The sequence below is a fragment of the Zonotrichia leucophrys genome, chromosome 4 (genome assembly GCF_028769735.1).
Source record: "Zonotrichia leucophrys gambelii isolate GWCS_2022_RI chromosome 4, RI_Zleu_2.0, whole genome shotgun sequence".
NCBI lineage: Eukaryota > Metazoa > Chordata > Aves > Passeriformes > Passerellidae > Zonotrichia > Zonotrichia leucophrys.
The window spans coordinates 29,013,020-29,031,350 of record NC_088173.1 but is presented as its reverse complement, the minus strand read 5'-3'; the positions used below and the strand labels follow the sequence as shown (position 1 = coordinate 29,031,350).

Below are 18,331 nucleotides of genomic sequence, written 5' to 3'. Positions count from 1 at the left end.
ACATACTCTGTTGCTGATGAATAGGATTAAAACTCCATTTTTGTAGTTTTATCCTTAAGTAAAGGAGAACAGGAGTTTTTAAGAATATTGGCATTGAATTTTCCACCTCACTTTTATATCTGCTCATGTCACAAGCAGTTAAGCACTCCATCATGGATTCTGATCCATACCTGATTTTATTCTGGAGCTGACTGACTGGCGCAAAACAACAACAGTAGTTAAAATAGCTGCAAAACTTCCATGAGGGAGAAAATCCAAGTATTTTCTGCCACAGTTAAGGTCAGTTGCTGCAGTCTGGTCCTGTGCAAACTCAGGACATGTGACAGTGGGATGGAGGTAGAAGCACGGATGCTCTTGAAACTCACTTTGTAGGGTCACATACTCTGTCACTTCTGTCGTGCTGTGTCAGGCCAAATCTACCCTGGTGTCCTTTCCTAAGGGAAAAGAGAGGGAAGGCAAGGGTCTGACTGCCTCTGTGGAAGGCACATCTGGTGTTCAGACTGGGTCAGAATGTTTTCAGCTGTTGGGTGTTTCTAGGACAGCACAGCTTCATAAATTTGCACTGTGTGTCTCTGCACATCACTCTGTATTTTTAGATCTTGAAAGTGTGCTGCCAAAATAGCAAATGTACAAGCAATGAAGTGTTGTTAAGAGGTGTGCCAATGTCTTTTATGTCTATAAACTATTTATCTTGAAAGGTATAGATATACCTTGGGTAATTAAGATGAAGGACTTTGGACCTGAAGGTTTAGAGAGCAACTTCAAAAAGTTAAAAGAAAATCTGCAGTAGGTCAAAGGACTCTGAAGAAAATTCCTCCTAGTGGAGTGTGTTTACTGTTATATCAACTATACTGTTTTCAGTGATACAGAGTGAGGTCAGACCTCTTTCTGCTTACATCAAACAGACCTCATGGGCAGGGCAATGAACCACAACTCACAGATTCGCAGAAAAACCTGAGTTGGGAGGGACCCACAAGGATCATAAAGTCTAACTCTTAAGTAAATGGCCCTTCCAGGGATTGAACCCACAACCTTGGACTCATGAAGTTGCACATCATTTCTTATCCCAACTCGGATACAGATTTTTGACAGGACAATTAAAATTCAGCTTGCCCCACCTCTCTTTGAAATGGGTTTTATGCTTAACCACCTTACAAGGCTATCACATAAGTACAGTCCATAAAGTTCTGTGAGGAATTCCTACATAAAATGTTAAAGGCCTTGAAGATGCCAACAGAGACAGAAGTCTGAAGGATGTTACCTGAATAGACCCCAGCTCATGAACAGCTTTGCACCTAGCAGTTCTTCACTCAGGACTGTCTGACCTAAAGCAGTTGCTGGCCTGAATATTATTTAGGTTGGTAACTCTGGGACAGCCCAGGCTGGAGGTGGTAGGCCTTGGCTGTTGGAAAGCAGAGAAGACCAAGATGTTGGAATGGCAGAGAAAGGTCTGTGCTGTGGAGAGAATGGAGATGCTCTTTTCATCTGAAGTGGATTCAGTAAGGAGGCAGAGGTATTGGATCAGTTCTAGGAGGTAAAACAGAGAAGTGCTTTACTAATGTCTTAAAACAACAGTCTTTCTGCAGGATCAGGTCTCCCTCTTCATCACTAACCTTGGCATTGCTTGAAAGGACTTTGGAAATGTTGAAAGACAATGAAACAATAGCCTAATTGCATTAATTTTGTTTGCCATTTCTTACAAAATAACAGTTGGGCTGAGTTCAGCAGCTGTGATTTGAACAAGTGTCTCTCTAGGATTTCAATGTAACTCACTGTTCAGAAGTTCTGTATTTTAAATGCTTATAAAAAACCTCAAAAATATTACATTTAGAGTTAAGAGTGACCAAATCCATACCCAGTACCATTATTTTCAAACTTTTTTGTTAAGTGCCATATCTCTGTGTACCCTTCATGGACCAAGAGACTGATTAATTTAATTTGGAAAGTTAAACACTCTCCCACAAACCTAGCAAAATATTTTTAATAACTAGGCACAGACTTACAAAGCTGGTTCTTCTAGTCAGTTATTAGTACAAATTAATATTTCGTATAGGCTGCCCTTGTGTCACATTGACCTTTTAGGATATTGGGTGCCAGATCCTTTTCTAGGCTGTTTTTTGTATGTTTCAAGGACTCATTATTTTGCAGTGACTTAACAACAGATCTCATTAACTCTGTGAAATGAAAATAAGAGCCATTAATGCTACGTAGGTCACTACGTGGAACAACAGTCAAATGATAGTTTTCAGTCATTGGTCACATTTAATTTGTGCTTAATGATTGACTTTTCACCATACAGTACAAATATCATGATTTTGCAATCAAAGGTAAGTCTAAAGAAACCAAATAGTTTCTACACCGGTTTAAATACAGGAAGATTCAGGACTTATAGCAGTTCATGGAACTTATGTGACCTAAATTTTATTGCATACCATCAAGACAAACTAAGACGGGAGTCACATCTGATGTCACACTTAGGTGGTCTGACAACCTTCTCATGACACTATATATTAAGATTTTTGTGGGCATAATTGAATAATTCTCTCTTTTAGAAGATTTGTTCCATAGATTTTTATTTTTTTTTAGTACTGCACCATCACATATTGCACTTTGTCCAATGAAGCTGGTGCTGCTCCTCCCTTCCCCCTGCAGAGCTGGCCAGATGTGGACAAATATGTCCATCAGTGGAAAAAAGTCACAATGAGACTTCAGAGGTGACCATTTAAAAAAAGAAAAGAAGTGGAGGAACAGCTACAAGGAAATCTAACCAATCCACAAACACCCAAGAGCAGCTTAGGTATCAGAAATCAGATCAAAACAATTGCAAATTCTGATGGGTTGTGTTGCCCCTTTGCCATCTTCCTGCACATGTCAATCCCCCAGAACGTGGGGCCCACAGAGCCCACATTCTCTCAGTGATACCTGTAAACACGTGCCCATGGACACAAAAGTTTAAGGAAAGTTAATTAGCCAGGAAACATATTTCTCACTTGTCCTTTGCTTCAGTACACTGGAAGGTTGGTGTGTGACCCAGTTTTTCACCATCCCTTATCAATGGAGGAAGGAGTCTGTCGGACAGACTCTTAAGGAGCCTACTCTTGTGGTCTTAATTCATTTCCCAGCCTTGAAGCAGGCTGGCACATCTGCCCACAAAAGTTTTTGGAACAAGAATCTTTGAATAAGCACCCACGCACCAGTAAAAGTCAGTAGGGTGTTGGTCCGTATGTCTGGTCAGCTCAAACCAGACCGCAGTGTATCCTTTCCTCATTTGTCATTACCCAGATAAACGCTTTAACCTGGACATTCCCTTTTGGTATTGCTCAACTTTAAAAAGAAACTAGTCTCTCTATAGCCACATCCTGGGAGAACTGAAAAAAAATGCAGTTCCTTTCTTTTTTTATTTTGCAGATGATGAGGACAGACTCCCATAAGCATTCTGATTTAACTGCTGAAATTTTGTTTGACTGCCTTCTCTTTTTGCCATTAAGGTTAGCAGTTTCACAGAGTACTCTGCTCCTAGGGGACCTGAAACTACCACAAAATATAAAGACAGATTTTAGATTAGGAGGAGGCCAATGGTTCATTAAATCTTCCATCTTTCCCACTGGGCTGATAGTATAATCACCACAGCAATAGCAATACAGCAAGCACACTGTGATCTGACTACCTCACCTGTCTACACAGGTAATAGTTAAGGTTTATCTTTCTACAATACAGCTGTAAATATATATTAGAATGTGGTTGCCATACAAATGCACATTCCCAGAACTCAAAATGCACAATGAGGTCGCCATACAAATGCATGTTCCCAGAACTGCCCTGTTTGCTAGGTAGGAACTGTCATCATATCTTTCCTCCCTGGAATAGGCCATTTCCCAACACTGGTCTGCCAACTTTATCTCTAGTCACCTAGGAAAAAATAATACAAAACTTGGAAAAAACCCTTTCTTCTGCTGGTTGGCAAGTGCGCCCTTCAATGCCAGCATCCTCTGAAGGTGCCCCAGTGTCTATTGAGTCAGCCAAAACTACTGTTATTTCTCACATGGCCAAAGCAGGGTCTTATGGGAGACCAAGAAAAATCTCCTACAAAAAGCTTAATTTCCAGCAACAAAATCTGTCAGTTTCTTAAGTCTGTCACCTAGCCCTGTCTGCTGTGTTATATTTGTGGTGAACATCTTTGGTGGGCTGGTACTGTGAGACAGCAGAAAAAGTGAGTGATTGGAAAGAAGATCATCCTTACCAGGTGGAGAAGAAAAACTATTGAGTGCTTCCAGAGAACTGCAAAACAAACCTACCACTCATGTTGAAAATGCAAACTTATTTTTAGGAATTAGTTAAAAGAACAGCAAGTGAACGACTGAATGACGTGATGACTTTGACATGGAGATGCACCCACCTTGTACATGGTGCTTGGTAATACCATGAGTTCCTGAGTTTCCTTACTCAGTTTTGACTACTGGGGACTTGAGCAGTGTTTGATGAAGCTGCATTCTTTTCAGAGAGTTGTTTCTGGTACATGCTTCCTCCCTGCATTTTTCCAGCATTGGTTCATAGTTTGTGTGTGTTCTGTTGCTTGGCTAAGCACAGAAGGACTCTGCTGCCCCTTTGTACAGATACTGCTGTCTCCAGGTGTGCTCTCAGGACTGCCTTGCTGCTTGGAACTGACAGACTGAGGGGTTGCTGTGCTTCCCACACTCCTGTGCCAAAGCAGTGCAACTGCTTCCTCTTTCCTGAGCACTGTGGGATTTAAATCAGAAGGGCACAGAAAGGCCATTTTATTACGTTATAACTCCTCAGTAACAGAAGGGAAGGTTGGAATGGCTGCCAAGGTACTGCTGCTGACCAGAACAGTAAGGTGAACATGGCTTGATTTGTCATGAAGGAAGGTGTGGGAAGCTCCACACTCTTCACTTGCTGCCCTTTAGATGTTGCAGAGTTCTGCCTCTGTAAATATTTCACATGCTAAAATAAAAAAAAAAAAGAGTCAACAGAAAACTAAAGAACCTGCTTCCCTGCTCTTCTTGCTGTTATGGTACAAGCAGGCTGCAGTCAGTGTGGTTGTCTCAGCTGCTTTCCCAGGACACTGTGTGCCCGATGGGGCGTCCACAAAGGAGGATGTTGTGCTTTTTGCCATAGCCTTGTGCTTCCAGGGCACAGAGTTACCTGCCAGAACTCCTGTGAGTCACCATGTAAGCAGGTTGGGGCAGAATTAATATTTTTTCTCTTTTCAAACTGGTCCTCAGGCTGGGAGCTGGAGCTGGACCTGTGGGAGCTCTGGCTGGCTGGCTCACTGCTGGACTAGCCCAGCAACCCACAGCACACTGCAGGCCAACACCTCAGAGACTGGTTGAACCAGCTAGGCACTGTATATACAGTTTGCATGTTTTGTTTGGTTAAGCTTTTTTAAAGCCAGAGCAGAGACTTTCCACTCTGTGATTATCCTTTAGGACATGTTGCTATATTCTGTGCTGCACTTCCAAAGTTTTTATTTGGAAGTCACATTCCCTGCTCAGTTCTGCAGTGTTGGTCCTGGAGTGGAGTGTCCAGAAGTGTCAGGAGTCAAGTGCAGCAGTGGATCTCCATAGAAAGCAGTCCTAGCAAAAATGTGCAGTGACCTCCACTGTGAGGAGGAGCTGAGCCGGCTGCAATGCCATCTGGGGTTGGACTGAAGGCCTGAGGTACTTGCTACTCACGTGGGCTTTTGACAAAAACATACTTCACTCCCTGCTGGCAGGTAGGATGGAGACAGCAGAAAGTAGCAATAGGCTTCATACAATAACACCTGCATTGTCTACCCACCTCTCCAGCCAGCTCTCGAGCCCTTCTCAATTCTGCACATAACCCATGCATGGGATGTGTTTTGAGGCCCTCTGAGTACTGGATTTCTGTGGCCAGGTTTTGGTAGCAGGAGGACCATTCCTCATCCCTCTCCTCCCCTCGCCACTGGGGAAGAAGAGGTAGAGAATTCAGGAGTAAAGCTAAACCCAGGAAGAAGAGAAGGCGGGGGATGTTTTTAAGATTTAGCTTTTATTTCTCATTATGCTATCCTGTTTTGATTGGTGATAAAGGAATTTCCCCAAGCTGACTCTGTTTTGCCCCTGATGGTAACTGGTAAATGATCTCTCTGTGCCTTTATCTCAGCCCAGGAACCTTTTGATATATTTTCTCTCACCTGTCCAGTTGTGGAGGGGATCGATAGAGCAGCTTTAGTGGGCACCTGGCATGCAGCCAGGGTCAACCCACCAACCCCTGTGTGAAAACAAGTTTGAGACGGTAAAAGATTTGTTTGTATTTTACTCATGGACATATCTTGATAATACTATGGAGAGTAAAATATCAATTGGGCATTTTTTAACTTACTAGAGAAGTCACTGCCTGAAGGGAGGAGAATGTAGGGCACTCTGAGCCTGAGTACATAAGAAAGCTGCATTAGATGATGCAGTTTCTGATCAGTCTCTCTAGTTGTAATTGTACAGACTGTAATTGTACAGTAATTCACTGCTACCTTATTTTGAAAATCCCTGCAGATGATTCCCACCAGACAGACTGCTTTGGTAAGCAGTTCATTTCAGTACCTCACAAAAGCTACAGCAGAGAGCAGGGCGAGGACAGGATGCAGCAGAAGTGATTTACTGAGTAAGCAGTGTCATCACTCTGCTGCACATCATGTCTTTGCAAGATAGAAATTTGTTGGTTGATTTTACCTTACAGAACAAACAAGATTAGGTGGCAGGGGCACAGAAAGCAGGCTTATTTCTCTGGCTCCAAGACACATTTGCAGGCATGCATTAGATCTTTTTCAGTCTCAAGTGGCAGATACTTGTTGGCAAGGCATTGTTTTGGCATGCAGCACTTCTCAAAAGCTTCTACCTGCTCATAGTGCCTGCTCATAGTGTCTATTTTGGTAATTGAATCAGTTACTTGGAGTTTGCTGTCCTTCCTTTGCAAAAAGCCTTCCTTGGTGAATTATGTGAAAATGTAACTTGGTTTCTGTTGAGAAAAAAAATACAGATTAGTTTGACTCACAGTGTGTAGAGCTGTAACTGGGGTCACTTCTAGAGTCATGGAACTAAAGGATGCCACCATCCTGAGGAATTGTAGAAAAGTGTGTGAGTGAGTGTGTGTGAGTGTGTGTGTGTGTGCTCCAAGGAGAGCTCTGCAGTAGCTGCTAAATGGAAAAACAAGCAGAATTACATCAATATAATCTCAAAGACAGCAAAGGGACACTGTAATGCCCCCCAGGCAGAGACTCTGTGTCTCTGTTACCAGTCTGAGTTAGATCCCTGGGTGTCCATACCAAATCACAGTTAGATCAATTGTTTGCCTGCTGCTCCAACAAGTGTTCTTCTCATTTGCGTTTGTGTTCACGGCACAGAATTTTCTTTAGTAGCAAACAATTTTTTAGAAAAGCAATACAGCTTCTTTATAGAGAAAGACATATTGCTTGCAGCTATTTGATTTCATTATTTAAAATTTCCTTTCCCCCCCCCATTTTAATGTCAGCACTGAGATACTTGCTAATGGGAGAAACCAGTGTATCATTAGGTATTCTGCCTGATCTTCCTCCACCCAGTTTTGCAACCACCCAAAACATACGAGCAGGCAGCAGCATGCCCTGGCTAGCCTGAGGAGTTAACTGCCTCAGGAAGAGATCAGATCACATCTCTGTCAGGATCTCCTGTCTTCTTCTGGGAATGAGAAATGCAGTTCCTGAGAAAAAAAGAAAAAAAAAAGGCATATTTTAAACACCAAAGAGAAGACACAGAATGAATTGCACCTCATTTCATAACTCCTCCTGCAGGTTTTGGCACTCTGCTGAGTTTAAATAACCGATGCCTGAAAGACTTGAGAAAAGTGTGCTGAGAGAACATTTCTGGGTGGAAACCACCCTACATGGAGAGAGGATGCACTGTGAGCTGTGTGGATGCTCAGAGCTCTGCACTGTCCCCTCTGCATGCAGGGGTGGGTGATCATGGGAGGCTGCAGTGGCTCTCTTGCCTAAGCCTGGGAATGTGTGAGTTGCTTTGGGCAATGCCAGTGGGAAACCCAGACTCAGCTAAACTTCTTCAGCAGAGCTGGAAACCACAGCAGGGTGGTTTTTTACTTGCATATAGCACAAGAGGACTCATCTGGCAGCAGACCCAATGAGCAAATACCACAGTGCAAATAGATAATAATAGTAGCTTTGTAAGTGCTCACAGTTGTCTGAATTTCCTGCACTGATGGTGCAGTGAAACCTCAGGCATCAGAAGGTAATGGTGCAGGAGCCAGGATGCAGCATACCTCCGTGGGTATGACCCGGCTGTAGAGCCCCATCTGTGATGCCACTGACAGCCCAAAGAGCAGCAGGCACTGTGGCACTCCACTGGGCTGCAGATTCCATGCAGTGGACAGGGGAGAGCAAGCTGCATTGTTCCTTAGCAGCAGGGAGATTTGACTGGGTGTAGCAATGCTGCAGATTTGGAAATCTGAATACTCTGTGCAGATTATATATGTTAGGTAGCAGTTTTAATGTGCAGTAGGCTTGCTAGAACCATATAGTCTGACCAAGAAGCATAAAAACTGCCATCAAACTCAGCTTTTGAGGCTGCCTTGATGATTGTAAAACAGTAGTTTTTTACAGAATACTGACTTCACAAGACAAGGGCAAGTAACAAAGAATCTACAGCTTCAGAGGAACTGTTCCTTCTTTCACACAATTTGCATAAATGGTAGCTTGCATTACCCACATGTGTATACAGAACTTTATGGTGACTAGTTTTGCCTGCTGCCATGTAATGACAGTGAGGCACAGTGGGAACCAGGTTAGGTCAAGGTCACAAAGAAGTTAGAGGGGAAATAAGATGGAGCTGGGTAGAGGGATGAGAACGTATGATGTAGGCATAAAGTAAGATATACTCAACCCCTAAATAGATTGTGTCTGTCTTTGCTCTATTTCTTTTTGAAAGCTGCTTCCTTCACCCAGTATTCATCACAACTTACGTGGGACCACCAAGCTACAGTAGTAGACAATGGGCAGGCATGTTCTTGCCATAAAACAATGAGACAAAACTCCTTCTGCAGAGCTCCTTGCTGGTGAGACAGAAGCCTTTGTTCCTGATATGAGCTGGATGTCAACCTATCCCCTCTGTAATTGCAGTAATTAATACTGTTACAAATCTGTTGAAGTTTCTCATTTACAGAACACTGTTATCTTGCATTTCACTTTGATAAGGGGAAGGTGCATCTGCTGTTTACAGCTTGATTTAACTACCTGTTTCCACTGTTAGCAATGACCTGTTCAGGGATAAAGACAAGCATGTGCACCAAAACACTGGCTCTGACTGAGATTCCTCATCAAAATCTGTGTGCCTAGGTGTTGCTGTGCTCAGAGCTCCTGTGGATGTAACAAATGCAGGGAAAGATGAGAGGAAACTCGGAGGAAACCTGAAGAGTGAATTGGTCCTGATTATATTGCTAATAAATATTTTATCAACCCATTTCTTGTAGTTTCCCAGCCATCAGCATCAAAACTCTACATGTTGTTTTGAGCTGAAATAGAATGTTTCCCTGCTCCTGAAAGCCGAAGGATCATTCCTGTGGTAATGAAATAAAAAACACTGATGTTAGCATTCCAGACTTGCACCAGGAGATGTGGCTGCAGTCCAGTTTACAGGTCTGAGTTCAGAGTAACCTCCTAGAAGCCAGCAGAGCTTCTTCAACTTTCAGGCTGTCTCAAGCTTATTATTTCAGCACAGTTATGGCCTTTTCCTCATAATGGTTTGAAGTGATGGCATTGTGATTTCAAATGTCCACTGACCTTTCCTAATTTTCTCTTTTTGTTTTAAAGTATATTCGGTGCTGTTCGAACTGGTGCTTACATGCTGTACATTTTGATGACCAAAGGCCTGAAACAGTCAGTGTGTGACCAGAGTTTTTACATTGGACCTGTCAGCAAATTCTGGGCATATGCATTCGTGCTAAGCAAAGCACCCGAACTAGGTGAGTACCCTTTTTCTTTCTCTTATATGCATTTGTGTATTTTTAGAGAAGAAACATCCATGCAGACAGCACAAGAAGGGTCTCATCACTGTCAAAATCCCATTTAAGTCTCAGAAAAACTGAGTAAACATAACCAAGCCCAAACTACCTTCTTTAGTCCAGGAATAAACTGCAGTGATTGTACACAGCAGGGCAGTCGAGAAGTAAAAGCAATCTGGTCCATACCTTTTCCTGAGCTGCTTACAGGCAAATGGGAGTGGCATAATTGGCAGTCACACACCCCGTGGCTACACAAGTGGAGGGTGGGCTAGAGCAGCTGTGTCAGCAAGAAGCTTTGAGTCAGACTCTGCCTCTGTTCTGCAGCTTTTGTTCTTTAATACGCACCTAGGTGTGCAATTGTGAGCAGTAAGGTGCTTCCTCCCTAAACTATGAAAGCTGTGGCTGCCTGCTTCCTCCAAGTAGAAACCAATTTCCCATAATATCCCTAGCTTTTCCAGTCTTGATTTTTGTAAATTTATATCACTCCAGCAGTTTCTTGACAAGGGTACTTACGATATCCAGTGAAAGCCATCTTGAAAGTCAGGGTTCATGTGTTCTCATCCATGGCTTACTAGTGTAAGAAAGGATTGTTTTAATGGAAAGGAGCTGCCCTCCAGCTTTCATTTCAGAGGATGTCCTTATTAAACCCCAAAGGACTGCAGCTCTCACTGTGTTCAGGTGTACAGCAAAAATGAGACTTTACCTTTCAGCAGGTAATTTAACTCAGCAAATTAAAGAGGACAGCAATTCATCAGCATTAAAACTAGAATGAGACAGATACCAGTTGCCTTGCTGTGTCAGAATCCCTGGGTTTCCTGCTGCTTAAATTGCTGCAAACCCACAGAAATTTAGTTTTTAAAAATGGGGAACATCAGCTAGAACTGCACAGCAACAATAAATTGAACATATGATTACTTATTAAAATATGAGTCAACATCATGCAGTTAATGAAGTGAACAGCAGTGTTACGGTTTATTGCAGACCTTGAGAAGACAGTGCAGTTTTGCTTCCATCCATGACTAATATTCAGGACTTAGATTTCCTGGGATACTTACACACCAAACTAAGTCCCCGGGTTCAGATCTCAGGGATCCTTTTGGAAACACTCTGTATATAATAGTGGAAAACAAGTAGCATACATATATATCCATAAATCTAATTGAGATGCTCATTGCAATATGAGAAGCAGACGGAAGAAAAAAAGCAAGCAAGATGAATAATACTAACTTTTATACAATAGTAAGATTGATTTGCAGAAAAGGAATGTTTCAACATAACCCACATTTCTTCCTGGAAGCATCTCTTTCAGTACGGTAAGTTGCATATGCAACAGCTTTTTTGTGTATTACCTCAAAAGGCTCTACCGATTTTAACTAGGTTCAGTTTGCGCTTAGACATTTGAGCCAGAGGACAGTGTGCTGCTTCCTCTAGGTTTTCTGCTCTCTGTCAAGCTGCGTTTCTCTTCCAGTCACAGTACATAATAGGCAGTCTCACAGTAAGAGACGATACACCTACATCCACCTACCTCACCCCAGACTTTTGTGGATAATGTTTGCAGCAAAAGGCTACCAAGTACACATACGGAGTTTTCAGATGGGGTTATCCATACAGGAAAATGTCAATGCATTGGTTTGCTAAAGATTGCATAGGGATTAGGAGCCAAACTGGCTCTCAGACAGGCTCTCAGATCTAGAGCTGAGGTGGATTTCATGCTCTAAAGTAGTGTATACTCCAGCAGCAGCGAAGGCAAGAGAGCACTGCGTTAATTATGGAATTGTTTGATATGTTTCTCATTTCCTCCCCCCTTTTTTTTTTTTTTTTTTTTGTGTGTGTGTGTTTTGTTTTCATTACAGGTGATACAATATTCATTATTCTTAGGAAGCAGAAGCTCATCTTCTTACACTGGTACCATCACATTACAGTGTTACTTTACTCTTGGTACTCGTACAAGGACATGGTGGCTGGCGGGGGCTGGTTCATGACCATGAACTACGGGGTGCACGCCGTCATGTACTCCTACTATGCCTTGCGGGCCGCCGGCTTCAGGGTCTCGCGCAAGTTCGCCATGTTCATCACCCTGTCGCAGATCACTCAGATGTTGATCGGTTGCGTGATCAATTACCTGGTCTTCTCCTGGATGCAGCATGGCCAGTGCCATTCCCACGTGCAGAACATCATCTGGTCCTCTCTCATGTACCTCAGCTACTTTGTGCTCTTCTGCCATTTTTTCTTTGAGGCCTATATCGGCAAAACCAGAAAAGAAAGGAAGGTTGACTAGAGGTAGGAACGAGAAGCCATAGCTCAGGGTCATCAAGAAAAAAACAAAATTATAAGAAAAAAAAAAAGGCACAAGGAAACACATATATGTATGGTGCAGCTAAAACTTGGCAGCTTAGGGAAAGTTAGCTTGGTTTAACCCAGTAAGTTTATGATCCTATCATGGTGAGGACTCACTGAATTCTACTCTATCTCAAAGGACTGCTGATGAAAGACAACTTCCTTCTTGTACCTCTCTGCTCTAGGAAAGAAGGAGAAAAGAAGAGAAAATTCAAGAAAAAGAAAGAATAAAGAGAGAAGAAAAGAGAAATGGAATAATGTTAAGGGGGGAGTAAAAAGTACATTAAATAAGCAGTGTGTTTCCCCAAGGTGGAGGAGAGACTTCTATTTTGAAAAAGAAAAAAGGTTTCTAAATCCTTTCTAATAATTTCTCTGCATTAAACAACAACAACAACAAAAAAAGCAGAGGTGACAAAAAAATCTGTCTATAATAACAACAAGATTGCAGAATTAAATTTTTTTCCATAGAAGGTGCATACCTTCAGCCAAAATGAAGCCCAAAACGATGTTTCCTGCATGGAAACTGGCTGAACTCCACACTGTGGTTATGTATGGGAAAGAGAAGAGATTGATTTCTCTGCTATGTACTCTGCCAGGAGAGCAGATCTGGGATACAGAGTCACCTCCCTCAGAAGGTGGAAAGGAGCAGTATTTTTACAAGAGTTTAATGTGAAAAGATGCACTGTTGCAATACATATCTCAGAGAGTGCATTTCCAAGTGCATTTTTCAGTTAAAGGCAAGGAATTTCTGCAGCAGGATAAGTCATAGAGGGTTAAATCAATCAATATTTGCTAAATTACCAGGGGCTAATAGCGGAGGGATGTTCAGAAAGGAGAGGGAGACAACTCCCCTCACATGATTTTTAGGAATTATCCATTGCTCTTAATTTAGCCCGCAGCAACACCGAATTAAACGGGGGAAATCGGGAGAAATCGCAGTTAGCGAGAAGAGAGTGATTTATCTGCCCACTGTTTTCAGAACAGAGCCCTGTGGTACAATCTGGATTCTGTGTTTTTGCAGACACAAGGATGCCTGCCTGAGTCGGGAGAGGTGGCAGGACTGTGCGACATTGGGTATCACTGTGCTTCTGCATCTGCCTCCTGGGCAGTGCAAAGATGTTCAAAGTGCCCTCCTCTGGTCATGTGGAGATACTACTACAAAACATACCTGGAACAGGTTTTTCTTGAGATTTGTGTAGGAAAAAAATTAGTCTAAATGAAGTAATTTTGCTGCAACAGCTTGACTCTAAAGTCCAGAGAGAGTGATCTTTCATTAAATAAATATTTCTCTGCAGAATCTGTACTGTAACATCAGACTGACCGCTTAAGAAGACACTCTTTCTTCTCTGAAGTCAGCTACAGATGTAAACAGAAATGTATTTCACTCTGAACCTTAGAGAGTTAGTTGAGAACAGCCATATTCTTTCAAAGACAAGTAGATTGCATTATCTGTGATATTCCAGTCCTTACAAAGCCAAATAAAATGTGTAAAAGTTCCTAGTATTTCAAAGACGCAAGTATGTAAACTTGATGTTAAATGTGTTAATGTAGTATTCTAAATTGTAACAGCTAGGTAGTTTAACTAAACAATTAGAAGAACTAGATCAACAAAATAGGGACTGCTGTTCTGCGTAGAATATACACACACCTATAACTACACCCATATACACATTCTGTGAATTGTCAACAAGAAAAAACAGCCCAGTGGCAGAGAATCACATTTCCTGGCTAATGCAAAAGATTGTCATTATCTTTCTTGCTTTAATTTGAGATTGTACAGTACAAAGGGGTTTCTTTAATTATTATTTTTAGCTTTAATTGTGCTGTCATTCATGAAACAGAGCTGCTTTAGTATCCTGTTAAGAGATGACAAGGGCTTTCGGTGTCTCATTATATACAAAAGAAAAACAAATAAAATTACATTCCATATTATGTGAATGGTCTTACAAATCAAAGGCCTTTTCAGGCCCAAATCGTAATTATAACAAGCAGAAAATGAGTTTACATTTGTGTTATTTAAGTTATTGATGTGCTGACATTATTTTATGGTACAAACCATTGCAAAATGTGATATGCAGTAATGAAGCTATGATACTCATTAATAGGACTACTGTATACGTGGAAATATTAGACAAAACCAATTAAATGTGTAAAGCATTTTGTTATACAGCTTGGGAGTAGATAATTATAACGCTGAATAAGCCTTTTTCCTCATGTTTAATTTTGCCCTGGCTAAAAAGCAGGTTAAGAAGACCAGTAAAGAGTGGAAAAGGCAAAATTAAAGTTAACTGCAATTAGCTGATAAAGTGTTAGTAGGAGCCCACCATTGTGCCATTTAGAGCCTCAGTCCCATGTGTCTTAAGTCTCTCAGACAGAGCAAGAGGGGCTGGAAGTGGTCCAGTGTCTGGAGCTGAAGCTGGAGCAGACCTCTTGGACTCTCTGAAGTCAGTGGAGGCTTTGCTGTGCTTTGAACAGAGCCAGTGTGCCTGACTGCCTTTATCTGAGCAGAGGGGAAGGAGCCCTGCATATCTCCTGCAAATTTGAGGCTTATGGCTCATGACTGAAAACCTTTATTGATGGCAAGTGACATCACAGCCTGGCAAGGACTTGCTGCCCAACTTTAACACAGGCATGAAACAGGGTGGGTTGCAAACAGCAATCACCCCTCTTTCATACTCTGTTTTCCTTAATTGCGTAGGATTAAACCCCCATATTTCTAGGTCCCGGATGGCAATGCTGGCAATGCCAACATTGATTTCAGCAGAGCAAGAAATTCACCTGCTCTTTCCCCATCTCCCAAAGTCCTCATGGGTGCCTCTGCACCGTTCCCATGCCCAGTTCCCTCCCAGACAAGGCTGGCTGTGGGGGAGGCAGCTGCCCTGCTGCAGCTTCTCTGCTGCCTGGGAAGCAGCTCCAGTGCAGTCACCAGCCCCAGTGACCTCCTCAGCAGGCAGTGCAGATGCACCCCTGGTGTGCAGGGGAAGCTGAGCACCAAATGCAGGGGGCATGCTGGCAGGTGACTGGGCTGCACACAAGCACACTTGTAGGGATGTGGCAGCAGGATCAGACATGTAAGGTACAGTGACAAATTAGGGAGCACTTGTTGTCACACTGGGAGCTGGCTGTGACACTGCCATTTGCTTCAGGAAATTAGAACATCACACACACATTTACACAGGTCCTATGGCCCTACTGTACCAGCGGCCTTTTCGTCTGAGGTTTTCCTCTGGAGCCAAATGGTCTAACTGGCATTAAAGAATTTGACAAAAGTACAAAATACAGCTGACACTGTTTTTCTTACTTTTCTTCCCCTGAAACATACATGCATCATATTTAGACATCACATTTAATCCACTTGCAAATTCTTAAACATTGAGCTTGTCATGTAATGACACCTCAACAGTACTCCTGCTGTTCCAGCCTTTGAGCCACAAGATACAAACAAAGCTAATTGGGTCCTACTTATTTCCCCTGGCTTGGGTCTTGGAGTCATATATTCAGATTTTTTTGTGCAGTACCAGAACTCTTTTTTTTCCCTAGTTATTTTAAAGAAATCTGTAATCCTGTTGTGTTCACACATGCCATGGGGAACTCAAACTTTATATAAATTTACCAAGGATTATAGGACCTGTGACAGCTGTGAGACATGCTTGAAATGCTGTTATGGGATCCACTGTTAAAGTCAGGAAAGTTCCACTGTTGATGAGTTCACTCTACCAGGGTCAAAGTCTGTGTTTCATGTTTTGATGCATTAATGCAATGTACTGAAATAAAACCAGAAAGGTCAGTATGGATTTATGCTTAGGCAGCTGCCAGCAGAATTTGGCTCTTCCTTAAAACTACTTCTGTGTAGTGAACACTTTAAGGAAAATATTTTAAACTAGTTAGTGAAAGAACAAAAACTTGGATAATTCTGCAGCCTCCTTAAACCATGACTGTGATGAGAAGGAAACCCCTGGTTCTTACAGACCTTTTGTAACTCAGTCACAGATGATTTATGTCTGGGCTCACTGATAACACCCAACTAGGAGCAGCTGGCTCCAAAAGAGACCTCTCACCAGCATCTCACAGTAAAATGATTTGGGTTTTTTGCAAGATAAGGGCCAAAGTGTGCAAAAGGAATCACTCAAAAGAGTCAGGGTAGCAGGAATGAAATATTGCACACAAGTTGCAGGAGAGACACAGAGGGAGATCTATTCCATATCCCAGGACAAAGTATTTCCAGGGTGAACACTCACTCCCTCCCAAGATGAGGAAAGGCCGTGTGGAAGGAGGGTGGGCTGCACAGTGCCAAGTGCTCAGGATGGAGTGGCTGGTGGAATAAAGCTTCCAGGTAGGGGTCCCTCCTGCAGAAGTTAATTAGGCAGTTACTCCCTGAGTGCCAAGGTGGGTCTGTGGGTTTGTTTGGAGGAACATCCATGGTTTGATAACTTGTTCAAGCCCTGGGTGTACTTTATTTTTTCATCTGAAAGTAAAAACTTGGGACATTTTAGTTGAAAACAATGGTACCTTAGGGTTCAGGCAACATTCAGGTGGTTTCAGGCAACAGAGCATAAGAAACCAATTATTGTGACCATGAAATAGCAGCCTAAGCAGTGCCAGATGCAATGCAGTGGTGCTGTAATATCTCTAGGAGTTGTAGCCTGTTGTGTACTTCAGAACCAGAAGCAGAAGTACAGCATCTTTGTATAGGAACCATAAACACAGACATAAAGTAATGAAGATGGCTTTGATCAAGGAAGACATCAAAACCAATTTCAGACCATACTGCATAAGTTCAGGGCTTGTTCCAATGCCTGCTTAAAGTGAGATTGTTGGTGAGATGTCCAATGACTTTGGGTAGCTTTGCTTCAGCCCACTGGAGCCCAGTTGCAGAGGGTGATGAAAGACCTAAATTCCCTTTTTGCTTAGTGGTGACATGAACCCTCTGGGGCATTACTCAGCTCTGACGTGGGTCTTCAGTCATATTTTCCAGCCCAGCATCAATGAGCCTTCTACAAGGGAAGATTTGTAACTCAGAATTATCTGTGGGTTTCCACGGTTTTATTTCAATACATTTTCCATTCCATTTATTTTATTAAAAGCAAGCTAAAGGACGAGTCCCTGATCCTGCTATCATGAATGCTCCCTTGCAGCCAGTGCACCATACACAGGCTTTTGCTTACAGGGGTAAAGGCAGGACCAGGGTCTTGTTACTGACTTAATTTCTAGCAGAGCAAACACCACAGGGTAGGATTTGATTTCTTAAATTGAATCAACTGTACCAACACAAATAAGATTGGATCTGCACATTAACTTGACAGCTAAGGGTAACCAGGGCCCTCCCCAGGACATCATAATGTAAAATGCTGCATGAAGAGAGGTTAGAGTGTATTTCCCAATGGGTATAAAATAATACTTCCCTGAAACAGTGACCTTCCTGAGAAATCTCCCTTCTGTCCAGTCCTGGACAGCTTCAAACAGGCCTGTCTGCTGAAAAAATGCAGCTCTGATTGACTTATCTGCTTTCTCAAAAGGGCCACTACATGCTTTAGGCTTTTTGGAGCCTTAAAGCTCAAGCTAGATTTATATTCAGAAAAAGAAAAACAACCTTAATATGTGTACAATAACTAGAAGAGAATAGTATGATAAATATCTTTATTTTACCATTTTCAAATGGCTATTTCATTACATAAAAGGAAGTTTTTATTTTTATTTTTGGGGGTATATTGATATTCCAAATAAATTTTAACTTTTGGTTCAAAATAAAATCTGTCTCTGTGTCTTATTAATGTGTAACATCCATTTTTTCTCTCAATTTGCAACAAGTCCATTTGTTGAATAAGAGAAGTCATTCTCCAGATATGAGACTACAGCATGACTACTGTGTCACTTCCCAGCAGATCCCTCCCAAGTTCATATTTTTGTGCACCACACAGAAGCATCACTTTTTTTTTTTTTCTTTTTGTGTGCATCACATGCACCTGTGTGATGA

At 42.1% G+C, this 18,331-nt stretch overlaps 1 protein-coding gene across 1 annotated transcript in view; it reads left to right on the top strand.

Annotated features, from left to right (window-relative positions):
• The window catches only part of ELOVL6 (ELOVL fatty acid elongase 6), a 79,647-nt gene extending 61,540 nt beyond the window's left edge, over positions 1–18,107 (top strand). Inside the window, exons 3-4 of the mRNA XM_064710962.1 lie at positions 9,830–9,981; positions 11,874–18,107. Of these exons, the coding sequence (XP_064567032.1) occupies positions 9,830–9,981; positions 11,874–12,298 (577 nt within the window). The 3' untranslated portion in view covers positions 12,299–18,107. The remainder of the gene's footprint in view (positions 1–9,829; positions 9,982–11,873) is intronic.
• The last annotated feature ends 224 nt before the right edge of the window (positions 18,108–18,331 follow it).